Genomic DNA, 27442 nt, shown 5'->3' with positions numbered 1-27442 from the left:
TGCTCTAAATAACATACCTATACCTAATATTAAATAAAATAAGAAATATAATATGAAAGTTCAGTGTGTGTTCTCCTTATGGTATAATTTATGCACCAAATTAAAATAGGAAATAAAACAAAAGTTGGTTGAAAAGACTTTTAACTTTTTGACTTATTTTATGTGAAAATCGATTTGAGAATCAATTTAATCAATTTCAGCCTATAACCCTTCTCTTTTTTTAAACAGGTTTTTGTTTTCTTCTTTTTCTTGAAAATTTTCAAAATACTGGAATTGTGTGTTCTTATTGATTTACCGTAGATACCTGTAATTTGTTAAAGGAGTGGTAATCCCTTCTTCAGCCTCCCTTTTCATGAACTGAATAATATTGTTCACAATTTCACAGCTTTGGCTGTGTAAAACACGACCCCGTCCAAGTTTTTTAGGTGCCATATCAATATTATCAATATAAACACACACACACACAATAATATCTTAAATGAATAGTCACAAATAATTTCAAATTAATACCAAAAAATAAACAGATAAAACGCCGGCGATCTTTCGTGAACAAAACAACTGGCAACGCTTAAAATAACGGAAGCAATATCCTTATGGATGTTGACCGAACGATTTCTCACGCAGTTCTCCGGAGAGCGTTGAATATTATGATATTTGAGCCTCGGCGTTGTCAGCTCCATTCGACCTTTATTTGCGTGACAATATTAATACAAAACAGCAGTGCACGCCTGTGGAGCTATTTCGCATCCAGCTTAGCACAACTAAACAAACATCGCGCTATATTTTCTCTTTGTTGCGTGTGACGTAGATGTACCAAACTAGGATGGTTTTTACTCTACACTGAAACAACAATTAGGTCCTCAAACAGTGCTTTATTATTCATTTTATTATCGTTATATTTCACATATATAAAATGATTATTAATATAATAAATCTTAACATATTAGGCCCTACAGTATATAGAAGAAGGTAAAAATCGATCAATAAGAAGTAAAAAATGTAACAAATCCATCAAAACACTTAATAATTACAATAATTTCAAAATAATATTGTGAAAACTGGAAGGCAATAGGTGCAGTCTTGGATAATAACATGATTATCTGTACTAGTAGGTTCTACTGAATATTTGATTTTGTTAAGCGCATAGAAGTACAAAGGAGCCAGAATTAAAATATATTTTTTATTATACATTAGAAATAGTTAAAGGCATGTTTCTTAGCAGAGATGCTGAAACTTTGGTTAATTTACGTCATAGAAGTCATCATATTCTTCTTTTTTGTTTGGTTTTAAATGATCAACTATCAAACTACTAAATTCTTCTAATATCACATGTTGTTTGTGACCATAGTTGAAATTTTTAACAATCTTATAGTCATGAAGTATTCGATATTTTAACTGGAAAATGGTAATTTAACCTTTAACCGCTACCTAGCGGTATCTCATACCGTCACTGTTGAATTTGTCCCCCTCGTCGCGTCGATGGGTATATCACTCTGGAAACATTGGATCCGGACGATCCAATGTTTGAGGAATAATGCTTGAATCAACTAAAGAAGGACGAAGAATTAGAGTGGTGAGTGTAACTGGATTGCGAGGTCCTGCAAAAATGTTGGGAGAAAAAAACAAACCTTCATTTGGCGAAGACATGCTGGCTGAAGTTAGGCGTTGAACAAATCGTATCGAGTTTTTTTTGAGGGTTTTTTTGCAACTGAGAGCACTGGAAGGGAGGTATTCAGGTGTACAATGTCAAGAAGAACATTTGAAAATTAGCAGTAAGATTCGATAATGAGATAGATGGAGCGCAGAGAGAATGAAACAATAGAGCTGCAGCTATTTCTGGTAATTTTATAATTCGGCTCATTGGAAATTTTATTGATAATTTTTAGAAAAACTTTTGTTTGCAAAGGTGAGAGCCTAGTGGGTTTTAAAGGTAGATGCGGATTCGTAATGTATATGCCGAAACAGGCTGCAAAATATGGTGAAACAGATCTGTGCCTCACAGATGCAAGGAATAATTATTTGTATAATTGCTTACCGTAAAGTCGGGGGACTTTGACTCACGGGGGTGACTTTGTCTCAAAACAAGGAAAAAGAATAAAATTGTGTTTTTTTTTTGTAAAAATAAATATAACAAAATTAACTCAAAAAATTCTTAAATGTATACATAAACCTACATATATGACGAAGTAACACATTCTTCTTCCATTTCACACATATTTAAAAAAAAAATTTCTATGACGAGCGAAATATTAAAATTTTTGAAGGTCATATAATTTGTCCTGCAGCGTAAGTTCATAAATGTATTTCGAGTTGCCTATAGACCAAGTCTACTCTTGGCTCTATTTTTATGATCGAAAAGCATCAAAAAAAGCATTTGAATAACACGCGGGTTTTAGCGTACCGTTTAGTACAATTTTCGGGTGACTTTGGCTCAATTTAAAGAATACCTGTTTATTGTGTTTAATAACAAATAGGTGAGTTTCTAATATTTTAAACTAAGTTAGTCGTAGGTAAAGCCTATCTAGAGCTTAAATTTTCTTTAAATACCTACCTATCTGATAACAATATTAATTTTACGTTTTCTTTCTAATGTTTTAATCAACGGTTTTGAAAATGGCTTTTTTTCAGTAAATTATGCCTTCGACCTACAAACGCACAGCCAGTGCTAGGAGTTATGTTAACTACACCCAAGAGACTTTAAATAGAGCCGTAGAAGCAGTAAAAAACCGAGAACTCTCTCAGAGAAAGACTGCCCTACAATTTAAAGTTCCAGTTGGGACAATAAAAAACAAAATTAAAAATAGACACACAAAATCAATAGGTGGTCAGCCGGTTTTTACAAAAATTGAAGAAGATGCATTTACTTCACGTATTTGCACTTTTTCTCATTATGAGTTCGCCATCGACCAAACCGACCTTAAATATTTAGTTAAAAACTACTTAGACCGCAAGGGCAGAACGGTGAAGCAGTTTCCAGAAAACTTCCCTGGAAAAGATTGGATTAAGTCTTTTCTTCTAAGAAACCCAACACTAACGCAACGGTTTGCGAGTAACATAAAAAGATCACGGGCCGATATAAATGAAGAAACCATAACTGAATATTTTAATAATTTGGAGGAAGAACTTAAGGACGTTCCGTCAAATTGTATTTGGAACTATGACGAAACGAATCTAAGTGACGATCCGGATCGTAAAAGAGTTCTGACCAAACGCAGGACCAAATATATAGAGAGGGTCTTAAATACTAGCAAATCTGCGGTGTCCATTATGTTTTGCGGTAACGCTGCTGGCGACGTGCTTCCTCCCTACGTTGTATATAAATCAGACAAGGTATGGTCAACCTGGATAGAGAATGGTCCAGATAATTCGCGATATAACAGATCCAAGAGCGGTTGGTTTGATTCGTTGTGTTTTGAAGACTGGTTTATTTCTCTGGTTCTGCCCAAATTAAAAAAGATTTCTGGAAAAAAAGTGATTATAGGCGACAACTTATCCTCCCATATTTCACCCACAGTTATTCAGAATTGCGAACGAGAAAATATCTCATTTTAGTGTCTTCCTGCCAAGTCCACCCATTTAACGCGACCCCTAGACGTAGCCTATTTTCATCCCATGAAGGTAGCTTGGCGGAAAATTCTACTCGATTTCAAGACCCACGACATCAATACTGGCTCCATCCCCAAAATCATTTTTCGTCAACTCCTTAAAAAGCTAGTGGAGGCTGTAAGTAAACAGGGTGGAAAAAATCTTGAAAACGGCTTCCGAAAATGCGGAATTTTCCCACTCGACAAACAAATATTAGAAAGAATTCCAAGTTACAACAGAAATCAGTAGAATCCCGTCGAAATAGCAGCGAGGGTAAGTGATGTGGTTATTAATTTTTTGGAAAAAAATAGAGGAATAAACTCTGAACCAAAACAAAAACGCAGACGGAAAATCGATGTAACTGCTGGAAAAAGTATCAGCTCGGATGATCTTCAAAATCGCAAGATAGCAGAAAGCCTTAATAAAACTGAAAAAACTAAAAAAAAAATGGTCACTAAGAAAACACAATCCAAGAAAGCAGAAACAAATGAAAATAAAAATAAAAAAAAGGAAAAAAACAAACACAAATAACAATAAGAAAAATAACATACAGACACTGAATTCTAGGGAAAATATAGATGAGATGACCTTGGAGGCTGCTGAAGAAGAAATTGATAATTTTCTTCCAGAAATAGATAATATGCCTGAACCGATTGAAGTTGTAAATGCTAATGAGCCTGGAACCAGCGGCTTATCGAAAATCTAAAAAAAGAAGAAAACAAAATATGAATCGGATTCAGACACAAATATTTCTAGTTCCAGTTTAGTTTACATTTACATTTATCGGTGACTACGTAATTGTTACCGAACCCAATTCTCTAGATTCTTTTCCTGGCAAATTTGATGGGTATGCCAAGGACATTCGGTTTGGCTGGGTTTTAGAAATGGTCCATGTTAAAAAAAATATTTGAAAGTGGCCTGAACAGCCCTTACGAAATTCCTACCATGTGGCATATTTTGATGTCTGTGGAGATCCATCTATCATAGACAGGGATAAATTCGTTCGTTTAAAACTTCGTTTAAATATAGAAATTTGTTGGCTCTCATATTTTTTTATTTTTTTGCCATAATTATGTTTTACCAAACATACCTTCTCTGAAAATCTAAAAAAATCAAATTGTATTTTTTAAATGAGTCAAATATATACATCCGAATGGGTGTCTTTGTCCCAGTCTTTAAAATAAACCTAAATAAGCACAAAATATTGTATGGAACAAAGTCACCCGATCCTTGAGGGTGACATTGCACACCCACTTTTTTTTTGAAATAGTTACATACTGTTAGGTAGGTAGTTAAATTCATTAAGACTCAAAACTAATAAAAATTTTGCATTTTTTGTGATATTATATATAAAAAAATTTAGACAAACTTTAAAACTGGGTCAAAGTCACCCGACTTTACGGTACATTTACTGTGGAAAAAAAACTGCAGGTTTCTACTCAGTCTGTGGTGAGGTTAGTAAAACCCATAGAAAGGAACAATGGAAACGTGAAAGAATTAAGTTCATATTTCTCCTAAATACGTGAATAAGTCCATTTTCTTCTTTTCAATAGTTGAGCATGTGAGATAGTAATTTCTAAATTGATTTTTACTATAACAGTGACGTAATACCCAACAAATTAAGTAAGTCATTATGAATTCGTCACAACAATACCGATTTTACTTAAAGCATAGATGAAATGCAATGAAGCTGTTGGGACTAAAAATATCAGAAAGTATATGTTTATCTAGTGTAGAGGGAAAAGCTGCAAGATCGTCGTTTCCTAGAAATAAAAATCGCACAAAAATGATTGGCGAGCTGGTGTGTACATAGCGACATATCGTCGACAATATTCTCAAACCTCGTAAGTCAATTTTGGTTCAAATTCGTTTTTTTACAGCAAACCAATCCTCATATGTTTCTACGTTATATTACCGAACCTCACATAAAAATAAAAATATTTTAACCTTCATAATACAAACAAACCAAACCTCGTAAATTTTATTGTCCAAAAATAACAATCCAAACCTCATAATATATGGACATTCGCGTGCTAGAGGCGGTTTTCGCGCGCTTTAAAACGATATTCTTAGACCTCGTATGTCCGTTTGTTTACATTTAAAAAATACGTTTATAATTGCGTTGTTCTTAGTAGTCTCAGTTTTTACGTGCTAAACTTTAAAATAAATTGTGGTAACATGTCTGGAAGAGGATTAAGAATGTTAGCACTCTTTCGAAATAATCAACAAAGTGAAATTCCTAAAGTGGACAGGGTATTACCTCCAGAACATTCAATGCCTGAATCTAACCTTCAAACAGGTATGGATTTTATATAAATAGTATTGTATTTTTTTTAATATTATTATTTTGAAAATTACTTACTTTCGTTAGAAATAATCTGAAGAAATCACGTCACCCCTACTTGTCCTAACAGAATGTACACCCAATACCTGTAAGTTTAACTATTTGATATTATAATTTTTTTTGATAGAATTAGATGATTGTGTGTTTGTTTATTGGGTTTCAACTCGGTATTTTAGTAATGCTTGGGAACATTTTTTTGAAAATAACTGTATTATGTTTTTAGTACTGGATATAACTGACTCTCAGATAAGTGCAACAAAAACTGATAATATAATAATTAAATGTCCTGAAGATATTGCTCATGAGCTTGGCATCTCAGTCGATGATGGCGAACCAAAATCAAACCAAGCAGAGCCTTCCACCTCAACTGCGAAAAGTACTCAGCATTTCGACAATATCCTTAAAGATTCTGATAGTTTTTGTGTTCAAAATCAGCATGCAAATAATAATTCTGATGATGAAAATTCTTCACACTCGAATGAGAGTTATGAATCTGACATGCCTTATGAGCCATCCAGTGATAAAAATGGCTCAAGCACTGACGACGAAGTTTTCATAAATGACGAAAACAAACAAGAAGCTGCAAATCTTGCAATTCCCAAAAAAAAAGCGAAAGCGAAAGCGTTCTTTAAAGGGTCAAAGTGACTGCTCCTTACGGCAAAAAAATATAAATATTGCTAAAAGAAGAAAAGGAGAAGAGTACCAAGGTAGGCAGTTAAGTGAAGGGAAAATGATTCCAGTATTAAAGAAAAAAAGACAGCTTGGTGAAGCCTTGTTCTCGCGCGTCGTGTTTCAAGACTCAAAATAGAAACTGTAATCAGTTTACTCACGAGGATCGTTTAAAAATATTTAATAACTTTTGGGACAACATGGATTGGGGCCAAAAAAAAGTATTTGTTTCAGGACTAATAGATGTTTGTCCACCAAAATCAAGAAAAAGTGATCAGCAAAAAAAATCTGTTACTTTAGTTTATCACTTAAAAAAAAGATAACCAAAGGTTAAACGTATGCAAACAGATGTTTTTAAATGCATTGGGCATCGGAGAATGGACTGCTGAAGAATGGTCTTTAAAAGGACACCATAAGTCTTCTCTTAACATAGAAAAATCGAAAGTTCAGCTAAAACCCAAACAAAATCAACATTTGGAATCATTTCTAAGCTGAAGCCAAAGTAAACCATTATCCCTTACTCAAAAAAAAATTGCATAAATGAACATTGGGTTATTTCAACCTAAAAAAGATCAATGCGATCTGTGTTGCATGCACGAAGTAAATAACCTAAGTGAGGAAAAATGGCTGGAACACCAACAAAGGAAGGAATATGCAAGAAGACACTAATAAAGCTAAATTAGATCAAAGCACACTGGTGATCACAATGGACTTACAGGCGGTTCTTTTCTGTCCACTTTTGAAAGCATCAGCCATATACTACAAAAAAAACTAATATTTCACAACTTTATGTTGTTTAATAATGTTACACACGCAGTTACCTGTTACGTCTGGCATGAGGGCGAGGGAAATGTTACAGCTAATGAGTTTTCCTCGTGCATTGTAGACTATATTGAGGAAAATCATAATGAACAATTAAAAGAAATAATTCTATGGAGTGATGGTTGCACATATCAAAATAGGAACTCTATTTTATCAAATGCACTTCTGCAATGTTCAGCACTAAAAAATGTGAGTATTATACAAAAGATTTTAGAGAAAGGCCATACACAAATGAGTTGCGATAGAACGCAAAATTAAGAATAGAATTATCAGTGTTCCTGCTGATTACGTGAATATAATTGAAACGGCACGAAAACATCCTATGCCTTATAATGTGATTTATTTAGAACACACATTTTTTAAAGCATATTCTAATTTAAAATATTATAGTTCTATTCGTCCCGGAAAAAAGGCAGGTGATCCAGTTGTTACAGACATAAGAGCCTTGAAGTATAATGGATCAAACCTTACTATTGAATACAAATTGAAAATGACAGATATTTGGCTGTGTATACCTCAAAGACCAGGGAAATTTTTAACTAGAAAGCCTGCGGATTTTTATACCACTGCTCCTGGAATTCAAAAGGACAAGTATGACCACTTGCAAGAGCTAACCAAAGTTCTTAAAGCAGACTACCATCTGTTTTACAAAAATTTAAATTATTATTAATTTATAAATATTATAAGTTTTTGTTAAATATTTCACAAAGTTTGTAAGTTTCAAAATAAAATGCCCTGATTACTTGTTTTCTTTTTTTTAGTTCCCTCACAAACCTCGTAAGTCATATTTTTTTATATAATTCGGTAATATTATTCCAAAAACAAAAAATGTATACCATGTCATTTTTATAAACAAAATAAATACAGTATACAATCAGTATATTTTTGTTTAAAAAAAAAAAAAAAAAAAAAAAAAAAAAAAAAAAATACTTTTATTACCATTCAAAATTATTAAACATTATTACAGAATATACGAAACTAAATTCCATGAATATACAAATTATTCAAAATTACAACAATTTGTTTGGTAATCGGAGTGCAACGCGATTTTTATAAAAAAAAACCGATACACATGCAAGTACATAGATTACTTGTACATGTGCTGTACACCCCGTGTTCCTAAATAAACTATTTTCTAAAAAACGTAATATTATGTATTTACAATAAGGTCCATACCAAAATCAAAAGGGACAATATATGCATTTTACAATGAACTAGCGAGTGGCTATGAAGCTGGGCAAAAAGAAAAACAAAAAAAAAAAAATAAAAGAATCCAAAGACGAGCGAGAACGGTATAGGGGCGAGCACGAAGGGTAGATAACAGGCAAGTGAGAATTTAATTTTAATGTAAATATTTGCAATTAGCAAGATCAGGTGTGCAGAACATTAATTAAAACAAAAATACCATTTTATAAAATACGGTCACATTAGGTTACCATAATTTGCGTGTTTAAAAGAGATTTTTTTAAGTTTATAATAAATTTTTTAGGCGAACATTCCTTTATATAAATAGGTAGTTCATTCCACATCCGAATGCCCATATATAAAAAAGATTTTTTAAAGGTTGCTGTTCTATGTAAAGGAATTCTAAGCAAATGGGGATTTCTTGTATTATAAGGAATATCTTGATTAAAAAATAAATTTCTTAAATTTGCAGGCTGTCCGGTTTTTATTATTTTATAAATTAAATTAAACATATGGACTTTCCTTCTATTGCTCATATTCAGAATTAAATTAGAATTAAATAATACACATTGTAAATAATACCGTTTTTGAGATCTCCTGAAAAGTTCCTGTTTCATACTTACGAGGTTTGAGAATATTGTCGACGATATGCGGTCCTATAACACCAACTAATTTTGATGAGGGAAAATGTTGGTCATAGATGATTTCTCATATTTCCTAGTTAAATATTACATACTAAAAATGAACCAGAAGAAAATTTAAAGGAATATGTTAAGTACACCTTGCAAGACAGTTTATTAATAAAGTTCAGAGATTTACGCTAGATAATGGAGGAGAGTTTTCATCTAACAAGAATACTGTAGGCAAGAAGAAAATATAGAATATACTGTACCCTAACGCCCTCAATCAAACTAAAACTGTGAAAAAATAAATAAGACATTACTTATCCTTATTGTTGGCGTTTCGTTATCTCTGACTGTGCATCTACAGAGAATTCATGAATTTATTTTCTTTAAGATTTTTGTCTTAATTTTTTGTATTATTTTTACAATTATTAATACAGAAAGAACCGAACAAACGAGAGACATTTTATTTTCCGAAAGAAAAAATTATATTACATATTATAATCGCGGTACTGACAATGCAAGATTTTTTCATAGTAACGGTTAAAGGTTAAATTCGATAAGATAAAGTCGTTTAATGAAAATGGGACATAAACGTTGGAAATTAAGGCGAAATACTTATTCATATATTAGGCCAATAATAACGTTCTGATTGAAAAAAGCATAAAGCCCCTTAAAATTGAAATATTTGATTAAATTTCTTTTGTAATATGTAGGTACGTATAATTCTTTAACACCACAAGCCAAAAGTACTAAAAAAATAGATGCTTTGAGCCCTGTGGTATGGTATATATGTATATCTTCAAACGACCCTATTTCTAACATTATACTTACAACAATAAATATCTTTGGACAAGATACAACAATAGAGAAAGTGTGTTATGTGCGTTAGAAATACTGAAATATTCGATTTTAAATCGGCGTTAGAGTCCAGCTTACCATCACTAACGCAATTTTATGGCGAATTCAACAAGATTTTTCTCATTTTATTGAAATTACGTGGCTGGTTTGTAGAATCTCTGAACGAATTGCGTTAAATTAAGGACTTGCCCGGGTCCTTTATCGTGGTCCATTTGGATATAGTCTTCTAAATTATGTTCGGAGTCTATGTAAAAAGAAACTTTTAAAAATACGTACAATAAAAAACAATAATAATTCTTACTTGCACTGCTAATAGCCGGATATGTTGGTGGTGGTTTAATCCATGTCCCATCGGGTCGTTTCATATGACGTCTATCGGAAGCGAATTCTTTAAGGAACTCGTTTGCCGGAACCACTCGAAAATACCTTAAAATATCAACATGAACATATCAGTCAATATTCGAAATTCCTTAAGTAATTTTAGCTTTAATTTCTTACCTGAAATAGTCAGGTTTCAATATATGATCGGTCCTAAAAGTTTCAGTGACATATTTGTGTACGTATGTAGGAAACGGTAATTCGGAATCCAAGTCGTAAACCAAGCACTTGTCGGGTTCTGGGTGGTACAAAAAAATCCCATGGTAGTCCTAAAAGGTCATTAACTAAAGTATTTCACCTGACGAGTAAAAGGATATTACTACCCAAATGATTAGTTTATCCTCATCTTTACCAGCTCTTTGTTTCCACAACGGAACTGTTCTGCTTTGGTTGGATATGATCACTACAAAACACTTGCTGAGTTCATTTGGGTATTTTTTAGCCACATCTTCTGCTAGTTTATATACATTTTCTTCACTAAAAACGACGTAAGATTAGTTTTAAGGCCTTTGAAGCACATTGGTTTTTCTGGTGCCCCACTTTATTGTTACCTGAATTCCTTAATCTAGTGTATTTAAAACATTAATTAAAAAAAATCAATCTGACACGCACGTAATTTATACAAAATTGCATGTGTGTATGTGCTGTATTTAAAAAAAACGATAATTAGGGGGTAGCCACAAAGGATTATTTTGTCGCGTGAACATTTTTTAGTATATGGTTGCAAGTTTTTATGTTTTCTTTGATCAGGGTTCAAGGACGGTTTTTGTGTACTTTTTTTTTCTAAAATTGTACATAAACCAAACGTCACCACCAAGAGGTTTTGGAGTTTTTTATATTCTCCACTATCATTCAGTCTTAAACTAACACCAAATAACAGGTTTTATACAGACTTTAAATCAGATAACAATAACATAGGTTATGATTTATTCTTGAAATGTGAATATGATTTGATAATCATTTCCTAAGAAGTATTGTATTAATGCATACATTTTTTGTATGAACTTAATACCTGAATTGTAAAGAAAAAACTATGGCGGAGAGTGGACTGTATTTATTTTATGGTTTTTAATTACGGACTCGATAATGCGTAATATGATTTATTTGGTAACATAAACTTATTATTATACAGACAAAAGAAAATGTGTGCGACCGGTCTCCCTTTTTTTTCTTGACAGACCTTCACAGAGACGTTCGAAACTCCCAGTAGAGCTGGGCCGAACGAGCGGCAAGTAGGAATGTGCCCGCTTGGTCTGTTATTTCTCCATACTCCCCCGCGTTGAACTAGTAAGTTCAACTTTAGCCTGGTCCGGAACTTCATCAGGAACTGGCAAGGGACAAATCTTTGTTATTGCCCGCTTCACATCTCCTTTGCTGGTTCGAATAGTCACCACTCGAACAACGTCATCGGAACCTGGATGGGTGGCTGTAACTCGTCCCAGCAACCACTTGCATGGGGGCAGATGGTCGTCCTTGAGTAGAACAAGCGCATCCTTCTTGATGTTGGCAAACGTCTGTTTCCATTTGCCCTTTTCTTGCAGCTGGTTCAAGTAACATTTGGACCAGCGCTTCCAAAAGTCCTGGTTGATTTTCTGCAGCAGCTGATATCTTGACAAGCTGCTAACTTTGACATCTTCCAAACTAGGGTCTGGAGCGGCAATGATCGGCCTCCCAATTAAAAAATGAGAAGGGGTAAGGGATTCGAAATCAGAGGGATCAGATGATAAGGGATATAAAGGACGAGAGTTGAGAATTGACTCTATCTGAACTAGAATCGTCGTAAACTCTTCATATGTTAAAATGGTGTTTTGAATAACCCTCTTTAAGTGGTATTTAACTCCTTTAATATTTGATTCCCATAATCCACCAAACGTGGGCGATCGTGGCGGAATAAAATGCCATTCTGTACGATAATCACTCAGACTAACTGAAATCTCGTTACTAGTATTCGCCAGAAATTCATACAGATTTGACAATTCCCTGTTTGCCCCGATAAAATTTGACCCATTATCGGAATATAAATGTGCTGGTTTGCCGCGTCTGGCGGCAAATCGCCGAAAAGTGGCAATAAATGCCTCAGTGCTCAGATCGGTGACAAGCTCGAGGTGTACTGCTTTAGTACTAAAACAAATAAACAAACAAATGTAAGCCTTAAATTGCTTAGCACCTCGACCTTTCCGATCTTTTAACATAAAAGGACCGGCGTAATCCACACCGGTCACGGTAAATGGAGCTGACACCGTCACTCGTGCACTGGGTAAGTTTGACATAATAGTACTGCAGTCTTGAGGTTTAGCTTTAAAACATGTAACACATTTGTGTACAACACCCTTTGCAACATTCATGCCGTTAGTAGCCCAATACTTTTCCCTAACAGAAAACAATAATAATTGTGGCCCTGCATGTTTCAGTTGAACATGCTCGTGTTCAAAGATTAACTTGCTGAAATAATGCTTTCCATCTAACAAGAATGGATGTTTCTTATTATAACTCACTGGTGCATGTTTTAAGCGACCCCCAACCCTTAAAAGCCCCTCTTTATCTATAAAAGGAGTAAGTGCTAAAAGTGTATGTTTTGGTTTTAAATTCTCACCCTTAGTCAGAATTTTTATTTCAGCGCTGAATGATTCAGCCTGTGCTAACTTTATTAAAACAGTCATAGCTTGTTCAAGCTCTTTAGGTGACAAAGGACCAAATAATCGTTTTTCCTTTTCAATACCTTTTAATTTGCTATTGAATATGAAACGACAGCAATATGCTTGAACTCTTAATAGTTTATTTAAGGTTGAAAAACGATTAAAAGGTAAACAATTTTCGATTTCATTTATCTTTAAAACACATACATTTTTTACTAAATCTGGTAAATCAAGTTTTTCCGAAAATATCATCTTTTCTGGCCATTTTTTTTCGTTCCTCAAGAAATCAGGACCTTGCCACCAACATTTTGAATGCACCAATTCATTAGGAGATATGCCACGAGTCGCAAGGTCTGCAGGATTATCTTTGGTATTAACATACCTCCAGGAATCTAACTCAGTTGAATTTCTAATTTCTGAAACTCGATTACGAACAAAAACTTGCAATTTATCCAAAGGGGTATGTAACCAATGCAACACGATTTGTGAGTCACACCACAAAAAACATTTATACTCCTTGAATTGTAAAGCCTCATTTACAACCTTTATTAAACGGGTTAACAGCAACGCACCACACAATTCGAGCCTAGGCACTGTAATTGACTTTAACGGCGCAACCTTAGTTTTCGAACATAACAAAGAAAGCTGCGGTTTTCCTTGCTCATCAAACCAGCTCATATAAATTACCGCGCAATACGCTTTCTGTGACGCATCACTAAACCCATGTATCACAACATTAGAATTCTCTGACGAACCTAAGACATATCTAGGAATCCTAAGGGAATTAAACACCTCTAAATTCGTACGAAACTGATTCCAAGAAATTTCCAAATCATCTGGGATCTTGTCATCCCAATCTAACTTAAGAGACCATAGCTCTTGAATTAGAATCTTCACCACGACTATAGCTGGACCTAACAGTCCCAAAGGGTCAAAAATCTTTGCTATGCTTGATAGCACATTTCTCTTTGTAGCAGGAAGTGCGGTATCTAAATTCTCTATACGAAAAGTCAAAAAATCAGAAGAACTGATCCACTGAACTCCCAAAGTTTTAATGTGTTGGTCATCTCCAAAATTTAAAACACTTAAAGGCTCCGAAGAATCTTTCAATGCAGCTAATACCTCCGGTATGTTTGAGGACCATTTTCGCAGAGGGAAACACCCTGATGCCAAAATGCTAGAAACTTCAGAACAAGTTTCAATAGCCTCAGATACACTGTCAAAACTTGAAATATAATCATCCACGTAAAAATCATTTAGAATGACATTTGAAGCTTTAGAAAACTTGTCTTTACTCTCAAATGCAAGCTGCTTAATACATCTTATCGCTAAATAAGGAGAACTAACCATCCCATACGTTACGGTATTTAAAATGAAGGTAGACAAAGGTTTGTCTGGATCATCCCTCCAAACTATCTTTTGCAGACATCGATCCGCAGGATCCACTAAAATTTGTCTGTACATTTTTGTGATGTCTGCAGTCACTACAACCTTTCGTACCCTAAATCTCAGTAAAATGTGAAAAATATTGTTCTGAATGGGAGGACCTTTATATTGAATTTGATTCAAGGATTTGCCACTGCTTGGAACTGCCGAACCGTCAAACACTACTCTCAATTTCGTACTCACACTTTCCTCACGCATAACACCATGGTGAGGTAGAAAACATGAAACATCTAACGTACGATGTTCATTCAGATCCTCCAGTTCCATATGACCTAACCTCTTATACTCCTCCATGAAATCCTTGTACATAATTTTGAACTTTTCATTAAGAGCAAATTTGCGCTCTAAATTCACAAATCGTTTGACAGCTAGAGTTTTTGTTGCTCCCACTTCAGTAGGTTTACACTTTAGAGGAATTCTAACAACGAATCTACCATCAGCATCCCTATAATGCTCCTTAACAAATTGAATTTCACAAATCTCATCATCCTCTAATGCATCACTCCTGTCATTTACTTCTTCCACTGCCCAAAATTTCATCATATCCTCATGAATTTTCTCGTTGGTTACCAACAACGAATTAACTCTCTCAGTCTGATCAAAGGACTCTAAAGAATCATGCTGACATAGCAATCCCAATTGCTTTGAAGGCAGGCAAACTGTTCCTGAAATAATGTATCCAAACTCGCTGTTTTGTAAAATAGGCAAATTGTTACCTAATGATATTTTACCCTCCTTTAGAATACTCCAAAAATGCTTAGCCCCAATTAAAAGATCAACTTTGCTAGAAACAAAATACCTTGGGTCGGCAAGAACAATATTACCTGGAATATTCCAAGACGAAACATCGATATTAAATATGGGCAAGTTTTCAGTAATCTTTGGCAACACTAAACAAGACATCTCAAAACCAAATTCACTTTGCTTGGACCTTAAGGAAATATTACATCTTTTATTTAAACCCAAAATTTCACTGTTGATACCCACAACAGACACATTTGCACTACAAACTGGCAAATCCATTTCCTTATAGAACGCTTCTGAAATAAAACAAGATTGGCTACCGCAATCCAAAACTGCACGAGCAGTACAAAACCTGCCATGCTTATTCTTAACTAAAACTTCAGCAGTTGACAGTAAAACATGTTCCTTCCTGGAACTCCGACTGGATAGGGCAACAGCAATCTCTGAATTCTTAACCTCCTGAGTCACCACCAATGTCTGTTCAACCTCAGACACCTCTTGGTGTTTACTTGACACACCACCTAGCACCTCTGACTTTTCCGAGCTAGGTCTCGACTGAAAATTCGTGTGCAACAAAGTATGATGCCTAAACTTACACTTCTTGCAAGGGTAAAACCTACATGTCTTGGAAAAGTGTCCCTTACATAAACAATTCGAACACAACTTCAAATCTTTAACCTTGTCCCATCTTTCAGAGACTGAAAACCCAAGAAAAATTTTACAATTATAAATTGCATGACTCTGATCACACAAAAAACACTTTACTTTCTCATTTTCCTTGGTAAAAAACGAATAACTCTGAGACTTACTACCCTTACTTTCAAATTTAACAGTATGTTTAACTTCCAGTGATTCGAGGAAATCAGCACGGTTGCTCAAAAAATTTAAAAAATCTTGAAACGAAGGCAAATTTTTATCATTCTCCTGCTCCCAACTACGAGCAGTACTCTTATCTAACTTTATGGAAATAAAATAAACAAGCCAAGCATCCCAATGCTCGATAGGTAATCCCAAACTTTTAAGTGCCCGTAAATGCTTGTTAAGGGAGTCAATCAAGTTCCTTAAACCCAACACTGATTCTTTCAAAAGAGGTTCTAAGTCAAAAATGGCCTTAAGATGGTTATTTACCAATAAACGAGAATTGTCAAACCTCTTACATATCAAATCCCAAGCTTCAGTGTAATTGTTAGAGGAAAACTCTAAACTTTGAATCACTTTAATTGCCCCCTCTCCTAAAGACGCTCTCAAATAATGAAACTTTTGAATTTCTCTCAAAGAACTGTTATGGTGAATAAGTGATTCAAAAGTTTCTCGATATTCAAGCCACTTACTATGTTCCCCATTAAAATTTGGCAATTTAATTGGAGGTAAATTCATATTAGAAATAGTAGGCACTATATTCTGCGACATAAACTGGGGTGGAATTACCGGAGCAGGCATTTGAACAGGAATTTCATCTTTTTTAGTTAACTTATCTAAAGCCAATTGTGCCGTTACCAATGTGTCAGTATGAATTGCAGTAAAGCTTTCTCTGTCTGCGTAATGCTCTTCTACCCTTGCAATTGCACAATTTAACTCGATAGTAGACTGAACTTCTTCATACTCATTAAAAACTGCAACTAACTTTTCTATTCGAATTTGCAACTCACGGATTGTTTTTTCACCCACATTTAATTCCTGTTCAATCGCTGCCTTTATAGGAGCAAAAAAATTAATAAACCCTGTTAATTTTTGTTTGATATTACCCCTTTTTCTTAAAAACACCTTTAAATCGATATTGTCAACATTATCACCTTCTGTTTCGTTGGGCATCTTGTTACAATTTTAAACCTAAACCCCAAGAAATAATTAAATTTCAAAATACCAAAAAAAAATTATTATTTTTTTATTGGTATGAAAATCAATACTTACCAGAACCAGGTCAAATCTTATCAAACAAATAAATGTTTATCAACATCTAATAGTAAAAAAAAATGTTTCACATCAAATTCTACTTAAAATTCTAAAATAAAACGCAAAAACCTATTTCTTTGTAAAACCTTGTCAAAACTTAGCATCTGACGAATACTCTCTAAGTAATTACCGTACGCTACACAAATATAACGTTAGCGGCGAGAGCCACCTAAACTTCAAACAACACGTCGGGCTTGTACCACAGTTTTGTACGGGACCCTAAAATCCTAAAATCTGGAAGTCCGCTGTGTCGAAAATCATAAATTTTAAAAATCCCTTCCCTTTGCTCTCTGCTCTACTACAAAACGTGCGAGACCTCGTGTTCTCGTTGAAAAAATGTTAAAACTACCGGTTCCCAATGCAATAAAAACACCAATAAAAAACCAAACCCCTTGAAAAGAATGTCTCAAAACACCATTATTTTCTCAAAATATAAAAATTACAAGACTTAGTTTCTTGTTAAAATATTGACAAATCTCTTTTCTCGGGTAAATATATGGGAACAAATTACAAGGTTGGAAGGAAATAAAAGGACTCACTCAGATTGCTCGGCCGGCCGCCATGACCATCTTCACTTTGCACGACAACACCAACACCAAATATTTCTTAATTTATCGGGCTCGTGGGACCAAAATGGCGGAGAGTGGACTGTATTTATTTTATGGTTTTTAATTACGGACTCGATAATGCGTAATATGATTTATTTGGTAACATAAACTTATTATTATACAGACAAAAGAAAATGTGTGCGACCGGTCTCCCTTTTTTTTCTTGACAGACCTTCACAGAGACGTTCGAAACTCCCAGTAGAGCTGGGCCGAACGAGCGGCAAGTAGGAATGTGCCCGCTTGGTCTGTTATTTCTCCAAACTACATAAGGAACATAATTATATCTTTAGATATTTTATGAAAGATATAAATGTTCAATCATTTTTCTTTTTTTTTACCTAACTAACGTTTATGAAATTAAGGAAAAGACAAAGTTAAACAAAAACAAAAAGCCTGTATAGCATGGTTTTGCTTAAACTTCCTGATATGGCTCATACATTTATCTTTTGAAACTGGTATTTTCTCAGATAGTTTAAAGTTGTTCCTCTCTATAAGGATTGCGATCAGGATAGCTCTACCATCTACAGGCTCTGTTGCTAGTGCTATCCAAGATTATAAGAAAGATTGGTTGATAAACAGATCATTATTTATGCAGAGAGTAATAGAATACTCAATTCACCACAATATGGCTTCTGAATCCAGATCTACAAATGATAGCTGAAGAGCTGGATTTAAACATTGTTGAACAAGAAACTTCAGCAGCTGTGTTTTGTGAGTTGGTAAAAGCTTTTTCTGTAAAGGAAGACTGAGGTGTAAGGCCCTCAAGGGGCAAAGTTACATTGCTTCAGTTTACCGAGATATCATTATTTATCAGTAAATTTCTGGAAGTCTGTCCAATCCTAATGAATATTCTTATAAGGGTCCTCTGGAGGAAAAATGGTTGGTCTATTTGCTGAATACCTTTCAGAAATGTATAGCAATGAATATTGGCATATACCCAATAAAATGATCTTTAATAATTCAAATCTGAATAGCTTCACTTATCTGACATATACAATAAACTGTCTTGGATAGACAAAAGTACTAAACTAATTTAAGATAAGTTATATGAAACAGTAGATAACTCTCAGATGATCAATTAAAGACTTAATAGAATTTTAAGTACCTCTCCTTTTAATGCCACAATGCTTTTAAGATCTAAAAGCATTGTGGGTAATTCTCTGACTTCAAACTCTACTGATTGATGAGTAGTTTGGTTTATTTCACAGAACTAAATGTTCTGACAAGCACAGAATTTTTTTGGTGGAGGAGTCTCAAGTGTACAGTGACTTTTTTAAAGGCCATCGATAGAGTCAATCATCAGTGGCTAATCTGTGGATTGAGAATAGCCAGGGGTTGACGGGCCTTTATTTTATGTCTTCACTATTGTGGTATTTTTTAAAAAGGTTGAATATTTACATTTTAGGATTGTATTGCAGCCCATCTGGAAATTATGAGACCTTCTTGGAGTCTTTTGAGGGCTTTTTAGGTAGTCTGGATAATCAGTGATGGTTGCAGGCGACTTTAATGTTCGCTTTGAACATTTTCTAACCAGCATGAAATGACGAATATTTAAACGATATCCTTGTGAGTGCTGTCATAGATGTATGTTGTGTGGGTGTTGCTAGCATAATTGTATATGATCATAAATCACAAATAATAGATTGTATGATCCCAATGGCTGTTGGTGGTTTTAATAAGTCTTGAAAGCTATTTAGACCAAAACAGAGGCTTAATAAATTTTATAAAATTGAAATGATGCCAGTTAAAGCTTTCAATATTTAATATCACTGCTTAGCAATCAACATTTCCAGAAAAATCCTATATAGTTTATTCTGACCACTCATATATCCATTAAACACATACACAAGCTTAAATCCAATGTGCATAGTTTGTAAGGTCAGTAAAGTTATCATTGCTAAATTATCAATGCTAAGAAACTCTTAGACACAAGATATTTTTTTAACACTACCTACTTTAAACTTATTGAGAGGCAATATACTCATTTGTAGTGGCAACTCATTATGAAATATGGAGCCATAAAAAGATATCTGTATAATATATATAAAAAGATCCTCTGTTTTTATGAGTGATGAATTCTATGAATGTCTGTATATTAGTGTTGTTTCTAGTGAAATGTAAATGTACATCTTCAAAAGTACAAGTGTATATATACAAACAAGGCAGAGTTAAAACATTCAGTCTCGGGAATTGCATTCTATACTCTTCCCTATAGTCCAAGTTTTCAAGGATCCTGATGGTCTTTCTCTGAAGGGAGAAAATATGGAAAAGATTCGCATAAGAGATTCTTGATACGCGCAAAATAAGCAGACAGTGCAACTTTAGGACACACATCATGCTGCATAAAGCTCCAAAGTGCAAAAACTTCAGATGCAATTCCATGGGCATAATATTTAGTTGGTTAAGCCAATCTGTAATCTTCTATTGTGTCTGTAAACTCATGATGCACATCAACAAGTGCCTATGCGTTTTATTAAGATTATATATCAGTAAAGAGAATAAGATTAGCACTAGGACCACTGCTCTTAAGATCATTTATCTATATTAAAAAAGCAGAGGTCCCAGCACTGATTCTTGGGAGACACAAAATTTTAATTCTGTAAAATCAGATTGTGAGCCATTCAAATTAATCGCTTAAGATCTGCTAGAGTTAGGATTCTATTAATTTTATGCTACAGCTCAAAAATCATAAAATTTTAATTTCATTGCAAGAGTTCTAAAGAATATACAAAAGATCACAAAATGTGGTTCCAATGAATTCCTCTTTTTTTAAAACAATCATTTACTATTTCTATAAAGTGATGAATTGCCACGGTTGTTGATTTAGCACTTCTGAAACTAAACTGCTTATCACTAAAAAACTATTAGAGATTCCAAGAAAATGTAATTCTAGATTTTAGGGCTTTTTTATAGATTTTTGGGAAAATAGGGACTATTGATACAAATTTATAGTTCGTCAGGTCATTGCCAGGGTCTTTTTTATAAATAGGTGCAAGTCTAGAGATTTTAAGGACAGTGGGAAAAACAGAGGCCCTTATACATAAATTAATAAACTTTCCAATGAATATATAATGATATTCACCATGCATATGCTTAATCCACTTCTTCAGTATTCATTCTATAATAATCACAACTGTTTTTGTTTTTTAATAATTTGATTAGGTCACCACGCACCTCAATGATAGATATTTTGGTAAATGTGAATTTATTATGTGGGAAGTGAAGATAAGCTGGTATTTTTTAACATAATCTTCTGGAGTGTCCTGAGAAGGTGGTGAGTACACCACCTTATCATAAATAGTAATTTATGATATTGGGTTGCACTTTTTAGTATTTAGGCAAGTTTCATATGCTTCAGATTTAGCATTCTTTAAAGTTTAAGTTATTGTGATCAGTATGCTTTGAGTTTTTTTTTAAGTCGCCAATAAAATTGCAAACTCTTTGTTTAGCTAACTAAGACATGAGATTTAAAGGCTTTCTTTATTCCCTTAAATTATTTTTAAACCAATTAAGGTTTAACCATCGTTTTTTTTTGTTTTTACATTTAATAATAAGAACAGCCTTTAATGTTATTCTAGAGTTTATGAAATCCCAGTTCATACTACTTACAAGGTTAAAAATCTAAAATTATTATAATTTAAATTAAAAATAAAAATATGCCTCTTATATATGGTTGTATGTTATCATCACAAGGGTTCTTTTTTAATAAAGTAAAATGATATTCAAATAGTAAAGCCAGGTGATCTGAAATATTGTAATCATAGTTAAATGCTGAAGAAGGTATATTCACAAAAATGTTGTCCATGAGTTGGAGAAAAGACCTTTTGAGAAAAAATGCAACTAAATCAGCAGTATCTGTTTTTTTAACAAAAAATTAATATTATAATCATCATCTAGTATAAGATTATAAGCGTGTCCAAAATCTGTAATGCATTTTCTAGTGTATTCATAAATTGGTCAAAGTACTGGGGTATATATTTTGCGACATTATACACCTACCAGAGCAATGGTGAGGTTTAACTTATGGTTACTCCTTCACTTAGAACATTGAAAAGCCTTTCAATGTTCTAAGCTCCTTTACCTAACCACTGCCTGTATTACTTCATTAATTAGTATTAAAATAATTGGGAAACATAATATTTTTTTCAAAAACTTTATGATTCCACAATAACAATAAATTTAACTTAGACAATATAGAGCCCATTCTATTAGGATGACAAGAATTGGTTTTTCAGTCTGCTGTGCATAGAACCAATGTCAGATCTTTTTAAATTTTGGTGTAAGGAATTATAAGTAACTTACTACATTATAAGTAAAACTTCTTTGAGAAAGGATAAGTCTGTAATTAAGCATAGTCAAAAGATCTCTGTCTTACATTAAGATTGTGTATTGTCTTACAAAAGACTAGTTTCTTTCTTAAACAAACTGATGTGGATGCCCTAATAATTTTGATAAATATTAAAGTATATAACTTTACTGTACATATTACTAATAATTTAAAACTAATACTTGGTGTAGTACCCTGTCTAACCTAATAACTTCTGCATACCTTCGTGGCATAGAGTCAATTAATTTCTGAATATAAGCCATATCTATATTTTCCCAGGTGTTCTGAGAAAAGTTCGTTGAAGTTGGAGTAGGTTTTATGCCTTATTTTATGATCCACATAATCCCAGAGGTTCTCAATGGGATTTAAATCTGGCGACTGCGAAGGCTATGGCACATTTTATTATCCCTTAACTATTCAGTGATAAGTTTGGATTTATGTTTTGGGTTGATTTGGATTATTTATATTTCTTAAGTAGGTATTACTTCATCAGGAATGTTCTGTTCTTGTCGTCACCTCAATTTCACTTTATTGATTAGTTTAATACTTAGTTTGATTTAGTTTAGTTCTATAAGTTATATTCTTAAGTGCATTCAAAGTATCGCTTCTTGCTGCTAATATTTTGTTGTTTTACATAATGAATGTTGAGATTTGCCTTATTTCCTCGCCTCTCCCTATAATATTTCCTTACTTGCTATTCTTTACTTTTACTACAAACCTGGTACATACCCAAATAATACGTCACACGCAAGTACCGAAAAGACTGACGCGGGGAATCGAGGTGAAAAACACTCGGTACTAGATCGTCTTACTGTTAATAACCATTTTTTACGACCAGTGCTCGCGCGGCCTTCCGCAAAATCCTCCTGTGTTATCCTGATCCTGACTGACCCCTAGGTAAGTCTTTTTACTTTTAATTTAAATCAATCACTTTTATATTTTTCGTGCTAAGTCAGCAGGCTGTGGTGTAAAACCGTCCAAAGGTACATGAACCATCGCAACCTATAAATTTTACAGTCTATAGGGTCTCAATTGATTAGAATCCTTTGCTAATCAATGGCACCCTATTAAACATGGTTGGTAGATCTCAATATGTTGAATATGAGGGCTTTAAATCGAAACTTTAAACGTAACGTCGGGTGTGCCACAGGGCTCGAACTTGGGTCCGCTCCTGTTTAGTTTTTTTACAAATGACTTGATTGAGTCACTTACTTGTCATAGGCTGGCTTTTGCCGATGATTTGAAGCTATATTTAAATGTATATGGTTTGGAGGATTGTGTTTTTCTTCAGAACTGTCTAAATACATTGGAGGTACGGTGCGCTGTTAACAGGTTAGGCTTGAATGTGGCTAAATGTAGTGTGGTCAGTTACTCTAGATCAAAAACACCCTTAAATTTTAATTACTTTATTAATGATACTATTAGTTGAGTAGATTAGAGCAAATTACTGATCTTGGTATAACTTTTGACTCTGAATTTACATTCGTTCCACACTTCAACAACATAGTCAAGTCAGCCCTGAGAAGGCTTGGGTTCATAATTAGAAGTTCTCAGAGTTTTACTTTGGAATCTACATTAGGACTGCTTTTCTGTTGCTTTGTGAGACAAAACTGGAGTTTGGCTGCATTATATGGAACCCGCTCTATCAGAATCATGTTGGTCTCCTTGAATCTGTTCAGAGTAGATTTGCTAAGTTTTTGGCCTTCAGGCAGAATGGAGTATATCCGGTAAGAGGGTTTGATCATCGGCAACTATTGGAACACTTCAATCTACATCCATTACATCTCAGAAGAATGATCTTCTCTGTAAAATTCCTGCATGGGTTACTGAATCGATTCATTGATAGTCCTGTACTTCTTTCTGGTGTGCCTAGGCTTAATGCTAGACATCCCCTAACATTCTTTCTGCCAAGGCCTCATACTAACATTCTGTTGAAATCGCCACTATATACAATATGCGCTATATTTAATCAGATCTGTCACATGTGCAATATAAATTTCTCTCTGGTTCATGAGATTGTCGATATCTTGGTGGATCATTACTCTTGGGCTTGGGATTAAAGACCCATGTGTTTAAGTTATAGTTAGTAGGTATATTGCAGTTAATTTAATTTAATTTTGTTGAATATGTGATTATCTTGTTAAACTTTTATAACTAGGTTTTTATATCATATTAATCAATCAATCAATCAATCAATCAATCGGATATATTACATATAAGCTTTTACAAAGTATGTGTAATAAAATCCAATAATTATAATCTATCTCAGTACATTTTAAGGTGCACCTAGGTAACCAAATACCTGTATGTGCAAAAAAATCAAAAACAATTTTATAAAAATAAATATTTAAACAAAATATGTCCCATCCACTAACTATTGTAAAGTTTCCATTTAACACCCAATAAATAATTAAACATTAGAAAACAAAAATCCTTCACGATCACGTATGAATGCCTAAAGCTATGAAATATGAAAATTAATTAACAGTAAGTAGTTTTTTAAATACATGTAAATGATCATAAATGTAATCCCCAGATATTTTACAAAATTTTTTGACAGCTTTTGTATGTCTAATATATGGTGGTAATAAGTTGTACAGTTTGGGTGCGTGGTAAAAAATTGATTTTAATATCATAGTGGTGGCAACAGTTGGAATTGATAAGTGTCTATTTACATTTAATCTAGTCTGATACTGATGATTAACAAAGTTCTTAAATTTATTCGACTTGTGAATATATATATAGAGCGACCAACAGTATAATGTGCGTACATCAAAGATATTTCTGGAATAAAGTAATGCAATAGAAAATCTTTTGTTTTTTTTGAAAATAACTTTTAAAATGTAGTTTTGGGTTACATTTAAAGAAGTCAATGTGTTTTGGTATATCCCACCCCAAAGAATTAGACCATACCTTAGTAGTGATTCCACAATTGCTTTATAAATCGAAATCAAAAGTTGTTTATTTAATATTTCCCTGAGCACATAAAACTTGTATATTAGTTTTCGAATATTTTTTGATAGTCTAAGGATGTGGTGGTCCCACTTTAAGTGTTTGTCAATATAGATTCCAAGATATTTTGTAGAGTGAACTTTATGAAGTTTATCCATAAGACTATCTATGTAAATACTATTAAATGATGGACGGTTTGCAGCTGTGAGGGAAAATGCTATATAAATAGTTTTAGTGATATTTAATGATAATTTAAATGAGTCTAGCCAGTGTTTTATTTTCTTTATACCGTTTATAGCATGTTCCTTCACCAAATCCCATGTTTCCCCATAGAAAGTTACTGCTGTGTCGTCAGCATAAGAGATAGTACTACCGTTTTGTATTGACATATTGGTTAAGGAATTTACATATGCTACAAATAAAATTGGACCCAGAACAGTCCCCTGAGGGATGCCCATTTTAATTTGAAGGGGTTCACTTATAGTATTTTCAACTTTGACGGATTGCTCTCGATCCATCAAATAATCAGCAAAAACGTCTAACACGGTTCCCCTTATCCCATAGGATTCTAGGACTTGGAGCAATTTGTTATGAGGGACCGTGTCAAATGCCTTGGCTAGGTCTAGGAAGACCGTAAGACACTTTCTTCTCACCATCCAAATGGTCTGTTATTTGCTCACAAAGCACACAAACTGTATCGGTTGTGCTGAGGCCACTCTGGAAACCAAATTGGTTCTTAGAAATTATGTTGTTTTGATTAAAAAATTCCACCAGGCGGTCCTTAAGGCATTTCTCAAAGACTTTAGAAAAAATGTTCATTATACTTATGGGTCTATAATTATTTATATTTGATTTATCACCTGCCTTGTGAATAGGTTTTACTATGGCTTGTTTAAATTTTTTTGGGACCTTTGCAGTTTGAAAAATTAAATTTATAATGTGTGCGAGAGGGGAAGAAATATAGATATGAATATGTTTTATAATATCGGTTGTAATACCATCAATTCCGGGTGCAGAGGAATTTTTTAAAGAAGCAATTTGTTTGATAATTTCATTCTTATTAGTAGGTCTTAGAAACATTGAAACCTGTGTGGATGGTTTTATTTGCAGGGAATCTGGAGGATTTTTAATTTTATTATACATATTGTAACCGACATCAACAAAATATTTGTTGCAAAAATTTGCCATATCCAACTTATTATTAAAACTAGAATTATTGTTGGTTACGTTAAACTTAAAATCTTGGTTACTGTTTGAATCTGTTACTTCATTTATTATCTTATATATTTTTTTTAGGTCAGTACCACTAGACTCGATTTTGGCTTTGTAATAATCCTGTTTACATTTCTTGATTAACGTGCACAAGGTATTACGGTAACTATTAAAGGCAGTTTTGTTTTCTAAATTGTTATGAATTAGTAGTGTTTTTTTCATTTTGTCCCTCTTTTTGATACTATTAATTATACCATTAATAGTTATTTGTTCTAATTTTTTGGATAATTTTTGAGAATGTGACTTTACTTTACTTTTTTTCTTTTCTTTTCATTCTTTTAGGTTTGTTTGTGTGTGTTTTTTTTAAACTATATTTTTCATTGTTTTGCAACTGTTTCCTGTTATTGGGCAAGTTGCCTGTTGGAAATAAAGGCTTATTATTATATGGGACCAATTTGCAAAAAATGCCGCCCTAGGCACTGTGAAAAATGCCGCTCTTTTTTTTTTAGGTGATTTTAGCTTGCGAAGTTAGGGTAGGTGAAATTGTATGCTGAGGTTTGTTATTTGTTGTTGGTCAACTGATTTATTTTGTACATTTACATTAATATCACAGATGTACATATTATTGTGTTTTCTGCAAAAAAGGAATAGCAAAATAAACAGTAAAAGGCGACAATATTATATTTGTGGCCTGTGAACTGTGCCTTATCAATAACAATCTAGAAGTAGCAAATTCTATTCAAGTTTCTACAGATAAAAATACTTGTATGTAAATAAACTTATATTTTATCGTATTTTATCGTCTTGCTTCATATGATCTGTAATAAGCTAGATGAATAATTTTTTTATTCCAACTTTTTTTTGTAACTGTTAAGAGGGTGGTGTGTAATTTGCTGACCAAGAATAAAAACGTGCTACCAAAGCTATTTACAAACAGAAACTGTTCAAACTTAATATTTAATAGCAGTATATGTATGACAGCCTGCTACCAAAAAACAATTTGAAGTATCACCCCTCTAAGGGGTAGTTTATTCTTGACAATTTCTGATAAAAACGTGCTACCAAAACTATTTACCGTCGAAAACTATTCAAAATCG

The 27442-nt window shown here is 33.5% G+C and overlaps 2 protein-coding genes across 5 annotated transcripts in view; one reads left to right on the top strand and one right to left on the bottom strand.

The window, feature by feature from the left end:
• Positions 1-27442, top strand: part of LOC126739520 (DNA repair protein RAD51 homolog 3-like) — a 71529-nt gene that overhangs the window by 13307 nt on the left and 30780 nt on the right. Inside the window, exon 5 of one of the 2 annotated variants that reach the window (XM_050445263.1) lies at positions 26430-26552. The exons of the other annotated variant lie outside the window; for it this stretch is intronic. The gene's annotated coding sequence lies outside the window, so the exon portion shown is untranslated. Of the gene's footprint in view, positions 1-26429; positions 26553-27442 lie in introns of those variants that run through there. 2 annotated transcript variants of the gene reach the window in all.
• Positions 1-27442, bottom strand: part of LOC126739528 (protein N-terminal glutamine amidohydrolase) — a 38244-nt gene that overhangs the window by 6980 nt on the left and 3822 nt on the right. The window contains exons 2-5 of one of the 3 annotated variants that reach the window (XM_050445275.1): positions 10791-10944; positions 10588-10736; positions 10391-10515; positions 853-10333 (exon numbers count right to left, since the gene is read on the bottom strand). In XM_050445275.1, coding sequence (XP_050301232.1) covers positions 10224-10333; positions 10391-10515; positions 10588-10736; positions 10791-10944 — 538 coding nt within the window. In that variant the 3' untranslated portion in view covers positions 853-10223. Of the gene's footprint in view, positions 1-852; positions 10516-10587; positions 10737-10790; positions 10945-27442 lie in introns of those variants that run through there. The other 2 variants (XR_007661644.1, XM_050445274.1) reach the window with 2 other exon arrangements.

Source organism: Anthonomus grandis, chromosome 8 (genome assembly GCF_022605725.1).
Source record: "Anthonomus grandis grandis chromosome 8, icAntGran1.3, whole genome shotgun sequence".
Lineage (NCBI taxonomy): Eukaryota > Metazoa > Arthropoda > Insecta > Coleoptera > Curculionidae > Anthonomus > Anthonomus grandis.
The sequence above is the reverse complement of the archived record's forward strand: the minus strand, read 5'-3'. Positions and strand labels throughout refer to the sequence as shown.